Source organism: Montipora capricornis, chromosome 12 (assembly GCF_036669925.1).
Source record: "Montipora capricornis isolate CH-2021 chromosome 12, ASM3666992v2, whole genome shotgun sequence".
NCBI lineage: Eukaryota > Metazoa > Cnidaria > Anthozoa > Scleractinia > Acroporidae > Montipora > Montipora capricornis.
Genome location: NC_090894.1, coordinates 19,543,961 through 19,550,575, shown reverse-complemented (window position 1 = coordinate 19,550,575; position 6,615 = coordinate 19,543,961). Strand labels below are relative to the sequence as shown.

General features: G+C 39.3%; 1 protein-coding gene across 2 annotated transcripts in view; it reads left to right on the top strand.

The window, feature by feature from the left end:
* Positions 1-5,959: 5,959 nt before the first annotated feature.
* LOC138027738 (putative ATP-dependent RNA helicase DHX57) overlaps positions 5,960-6,615 on the top strand; it is a 42,177-nt gene continuing 41,521 nt past the window's right edge. For both annotated transcript variants that reach the window (XR_011127500.1, XM_068875344.1), the window contains exon 1: positions 5,960-6,612. Coding sequence is in view for 1 of the 2 variants with exons in the window: in XM_068875344.1 (XP_068731445.1) it covers positions 6,192-6,612 (421 nt within the window). In the remaining variant the exon portion in view is untranslated. The remainder of the gene's footprint in view (positions 6,613-6,615) is intronic.

Here is a 6,615-nt window from a genome sequence, read left to right as displayed (position 1 = left end):
TGTAGACAGTGTAGATAGCTGTTCCTACTGTAGACACTGTAGATATCTGTTCCCATTGTAGACAGTGTAGATAGCTGTTCCTACTGTAGACACTGTAGATAACTGTTCCCATTGTAGACAGTGTAGATAGCTGTTCCTACTGTCCACAGTGTAGATAGCTGTTCCTACTGTAGACAATGTAGATAGCTGTTCCCATTGTACACAGCGTAGATAGCTGCTCCTACTGTAGACGGTGTAGATAGCTGTTCCTATTGTAGACAATGTAGATAGCTTTTCCTACTGTAGACAGTGTAAATAGCTGTTCCTACTGTAGACAATGTAGATAGCTGTTCCTACTGTAGACAGTGTAGATAACTGTTCCCTTTGTAGACAGTGTAGATAGCTGTTCCTACTGTAGACCGTGTAGATAACTGTTCCCTTTGTAGACAGTGTAGATAGCTGTTCCCATTGTAGACAGTGTAGATAACTGTTCCTACTGTAGACAGTGCAGATAGCTGTTCCCATTGTAGACAGTGTAGATAGCTGTTTCTATGTAGACAGTTCAGTTTAGTGTACATGAGTAGCTGGCACTTCCCTTTAAATTTGCATATATTCGTGATAGCGTATCATGAAACTAGACCCTCCGTGAGGGTACACTGGGTTGCCTGTGGTACGTGCACCGTTCCAGACAATTTTTGTCAAGTTGGGCGGTCATTAAGAAGTCATACCAGACGAGGCCCTTTGGCTCACAGGTCCTCACACGTTCGTACGACGAAACAGACCTGCCCTTGCGTAATATTTAGCTCTAACAGTGCACGATATTGTTTTGGTATTGTCTATCATTGTAGTGGCATGGTAGAAGTCTTGGGTAAATAGTCTGAGAAGACATGTGGTTACTAGCAAAGTACTGAACCCAGAAAGATTGAAGAAAATAAATGGGAAGTGAGAAACACTGGCTTCTGGGCTGACATGTTGATAAACTTCTTTTGAGCACAAGTTTAAGCGTGCCCTCTGAGCATCTGACAGCTTTGTAATACCGAAGTTCACTGAACTTAATCCCTGTTGGGCGGGGTTAGTGTTTGGATGGGAGACCACAATAATATACCCCGCATAAAACAGAAGCATCGGACCGAAAATACTATTTACGCTGACAAATGCGAACTCAGCAAGGTACAGATTTTGTTAGCTTGCTTTATGCAAAAACAAATATTGATGCAAAAGTAAATAAATATTGATACACAGTTTTTAGAAAGAGCAGAAGGAAGTTTCCAGGACGATCGCTCGAGAATAACATTTTTACGACATGAAAACAACATTTATTTTGAACCGTAAATATAGGATATAAAAAGTTACGATCAGCGACAAACATTTTGGGGGATTTTTGCAACGTTCAATTTTGTTATTGTACGTTTTGGCTGCACAAATAAATCGCAAGATCGAAAGTGACATCGCAGGAATTCAGCGGGCGCCGTGATGAAGTTACTGCGGCATGTTTACTCGCCAAACAGTGAAGTATCGGTGTCAAATGATGGCAAGATACCGGGTTTTTGTAAGTTTCTTTTTCTGTCAAGTGTTATAAAGTTTGACAATGAAATGAGCGAAGTCAAAACAAAGATCACAATCGCCCAAGTCTTGTTTATGCAAAGTCAAAATTTACTCTCCAAGACGCATACGACGTTATTTATCACCAGGTAATTCCATCATTTTGGAAATAGCAGCTACTTTATTATTCAACTGCGTCACAATTCTTCACTGATTTTGGGGCTCATTTTGTTGAAACTCAAGCACGCTTCCAACAGGCCTGTGAACCCTTCCAGCTTACACAGCAATACTAAAAAACTTCTCCCATATCACATTTCAACCTTAGGCTCGAAAATTCAATACACAACATGATATTATAATTCACAAAGGCAGAAAATACCACAGAATCCTTTTCCAGCGAAAAATTTATGAAACAAACAACATATTTGCTCTTAGAGGCGAAAACCTCTTTCTATTTCATTGCGTGCGTGAAGACGAGAAACTCAATCGTGTCAAATTACCATGTACTTCAGGAAAATTCGATTTCGTCTCGACGGGCGATAGATTGTTGTCGAAGTCCAGTACTCGTCGCTTTTGAGATTCCTGCCTAGTTTATTCACCTGACTTTCCATTATTGAGCTCCATAAGGGTATATTTTGTTTAAGGATCCACTAAAACGCCCTTCGCGTTACATGACTTTCGACGCCATTGCAGGCTAAGTTAATGATTCTACTGTGTCCACCAGAGAAATCTACGCAGTTCCACTACCCTCTCGATCCTAAGAAAATACGCGCAGAAGGCTCTATGCACAAAGACACCACTTACCAGGGGAGTGACAGGCAAGACTTTTATCGACACGGAAAAAAAAAACTAAAGAAAAAGAAAACAAACAAAAAAAACGCAGACCTCGACTGGGTTTGCCATAGGCAACCCAGTAAAAAAACCCACGAAATTTAACACAGATTCCGACTGGGTTTGCCATAGGCAACCCAGTAAACAGTACTACACTCAATTGTCAAAAGAAACGATTGGTAGTTTTGTCTTACTAATGTCAGCAAAGCATCAACCAAAGGCATACAGAAACTTAAATCATGTATAATGGCTCTGCCATTTACAGTACCACTATAACTTGAACTGTACTGAAGCTGATAATCTGTATTAAACACATTCAGCACTTCCCGCAACTCAGTCAATAACAGGAAAGTTTGTCTGGACAGTCTAGATAATCCAGAATACAATTCATTACCAATGTTCCTGATGTTAACCAAATCCATTGATGAGCTAATACTTCTCCTGTAATTATAAATCAGTGAAGTAAGAGACATTGCTACACACTGAGTACCTGCATTTTCGGCAAACACTTCCAAAATGCCTTGACTATAAGGCGCTTGAATAGTTCTGGTATGATCAATGGGCCCAGGATTTTTCTCTATATCATTACACAGCTTGAACTCTGTATGATTCATGCTATGGTCAACGTCCTTATAAACAGATCTTACTGAAGTGTAGTTACACTTAACTTTCACTCTTCGACCACAACTTTTAGGTCTTTTCCTTTGATGTGCTGTACACCATTTCCTTTTCATACTCCTCTTCTTAACAGCAGACCTTGGTCCTACAAACATATAGTCTAACTTACGATAAAGTACACTCAACTTGGTAAATAAATGCATGGCAGAAGATTTCGGTACGTTCTTTTTAATACATTTTCGAACAAATTTCCTGAAATGTCTGCTCTTATGCAAGGCTCGTGATAACTGCTTCACTGGAATTCTGCTTGGTTCTCGATCCCTTTGGTGACGCCTTCTTACAGATTTACAATAAACAAACTTAGCGTAGCGAGATCGAAATTGCAAGTCATCTACTGATTCTTTATTATTAATATCCACAATAACACATGGCTGAGCCTCATTCTCAAATATGTTCTCCTGCAAGGCTCCTTTTAGCTGTTTCGCTGAAACACTGCTTACTTCTCCATCCTGAGAACAACATGGCGACACCCTTTTAAACATTCACAATAAACCAACTTAGCACAACAAGATTGAAGTTGCCAGTCTTTTATTGATTCTTTATTCTCGACATTCACAACAACAGATACCGATGAGTCTTTCTCAAATCGGCCACAGTCATTGCAAGCATTCAGAATAGCTTCATTCAAGCACAAAACGCTACACCAAGTATGGTAAAAAATGCTATCAACAGCACTAGTGAGGATCATTGCAAACGATACAAGTAATTGCACATGAAATAGCGTCACAGCTCCAAATACAAAGGGATTCAGTAATAGCAGAAAACAAAAAGCCATGATAATACAAATAGACAGAAAATTCACCTTTTCCAGAAATTTAACTAAATGCATCCGGCTAGGCGTACATCTCTGCGACTCGATACCGCTAGCACTAACTTTGAGATCAGGAACTTTCTTCTTCAGGAAACTTTCACAGTTCTGTGCTTCTCTCCTTTGGCATTTGGTTTCAGTGCAGTTCACATCAGTGCAGTTCATATCATCATTTTCACATATTTGCTTATTTAGTACACATTTGTTCTCAACATAAACTTTCTTTCAGTTTGCGGACCAACCCCGGCCAAAACAATCGCTCAACAGCATCTTTTAGTGTGGGTCTACCGCAAACGGCGTGTGCATAAGTCAGTTGTTTGAGCGTTCCGAGGAAGAAGCTTAATACAACAAAAAGCAATATGCTCACAAACGACATACTGTCATGGACTACTATACACAACTCACCCCAACTTGATCGCGCGAAAAAATGATATTTGGTATGATCACGCTCAATCATATGGTTTTGCATGACAATAAGGCAGTATTATACTTATTATACCTAGGATCGAAATTCTCCAATCACAATTAGCTATTTTAACAACTTGTTTCCTCAGAAGGACGTCTCTGAAGCTGCCCAATCAAAACATGACGACTTCGATCCTCTTAGTGGTATAAATTCACACAAACAACCAATCTTTTCTTCGTTTATTTCAGGAGGGGTTAGTTGATATGTATCTATCGTTAGAATCTCTCGACTCCTGTCTCGTGTTGCTATCGCACACCCACTAAAATTCGCACATTCTTGGTCGTTTTATTCCTACTCTTTTAGAACCAAACAACTACCTCCTAAATGTCAAGACCAGTAAATGATCACGCAAACGAAGCCAATGGCGAGAAATAATACTTCAACTGAATAGCTTGAAATAAAATTTGCGCGAAATCTCTCTCTTTAAGAAAGTTAAAGAAATATATGGGCGGTGTATACCTTTCGCGTATTATGTACGCCGCGTCCAGAGTAAGCCGCGGCTTATTTTCTCTCGTATAATCGACCGTCTATAGACCTAATCGGCTAACTCAATGTTGTACCCAATTCAAATCTCCCGGGATTAAGATTCTTTGTGTGTTGTATTTGCATGATAATGTAGCATTCATATGTAAATGATATGGAAATACCTGGAACAAAACGTTTTATTCCCAAAGGGTTTGAATTGGGTACAACATTGAGTTAGCCGATTAGGTCTATTGTTGCTTTCTCAACTTAACAATAACTTCATTTAACGCAAGAGTGACTATACTGAAATCTTCTTCCGACCTTAATTAAAAACAATCGCCAGCTGTAATCATTTGCCAGAACGATCACGCCTACAAATTCCTGTCATCTTAATTTAATGCGTATTAAATTTCAACTCACTTATGCAAATTAGTAAAGCTCGAATATTACACAACACAATGAATTACAACGGTTGAAACATCTCACAAAAACCTTTCCAGCGTGAAATTTATTGAAACTAACAACATATTTGCTATTGGAGACAAACAAAACCCTTTCTATTCCAATTGCGTGCGTGCAAACAAGAAACAATCCGTCTTACAAACCATACGATATCCAAATGATAAATTACTCAGTTCAAGATTAAACTCTTTCCTAAAGAACCTTTTCCGAAACACAAAATAGACAACAAGCTTTCTTTCCAATAATTCTTCACTGTCACATTTTCAATTATTTTTTAACCTGAAAACTATACAGCTTGACTACAAATTAAATGCAAATTGCCAGACAAATTAGATGCCACTTCGCTAAACACTGTTATACATTCAAGACGTTCGATTCCTTTTACACCCATACTGAATTTCCCACTTACTGTCAGTGTTCTACATACCAGCACAGTTTATAAAATAAGATTAGAAACAACGCACACTTTCTCATATCCGACTGCAACTGTTTTCGAAGACCATTCCACGTCGCTTTTAAGATTCCAGATATTTATTTTCCCCGCCTGTTTCATTACTCCAATTGACGTTCCATTCTTCATCTCATAAAGGTATATTTTTCCCACTAAACGCCATTCGCGTTACAATCACTTTCAACGCCATTGCAGGTTTAATAATTAAATGTTCTCCTGTGTTCACACATTACCCCAGTCCCCTCAAAGCTAAGAAAATACGCAAAAAAGACTCTGTACACAAAGACGCCACTTAGCAGGGGACCGATAGGCAAGACTTTTCCCGACAAGGAAAAAAAAAACGAAAAAACCACGAAATCAAACACACAGGCTCTTTGAAAGTCGGGGATTCTAGGCGGAGGAAAATTGGGACCAGAGAGATATCAAGGAACGCCTGCATGATATCTACTTTCGTTTCTCCGCTTGGAATATAGGACGCAACCGCTCGCTTTTTTGTGAACCATTTTCAAATGAATCGTGGACGCGGTCGATCCCAAAGGCCTAATCGCGTTGCTGGTCGTTTTAACACTAAAGCGCTTTTCCGCGCTTTAATAGAGCACGATAAAGACGAAGTTGAAGTAAGTAAAGGCGATGAACAATCTGAAGAAAAATACGACGATTTTGCGGCCGAAAATCGACAAACCACGACGGGAAAAAGCAGTACTACGCCAGGGAAAGCGAGACGGAGATCAAGCAACAAAGCTTTGATTCAAAGACTTCATATGAGTATTGAGAATCAACAGCTGGTCGAGGGAGTTTTACGACGTTTAAAAATACATGTACACAGGAACAGTCATGATTTTCAAGAAAACCTAGATTTGAGTTCTAGAGAAATGAAACGAAACGAGGTCGGAGAGAGAAAACTTGTGGTTGAGGGTGCAGTTCATTTCGGTG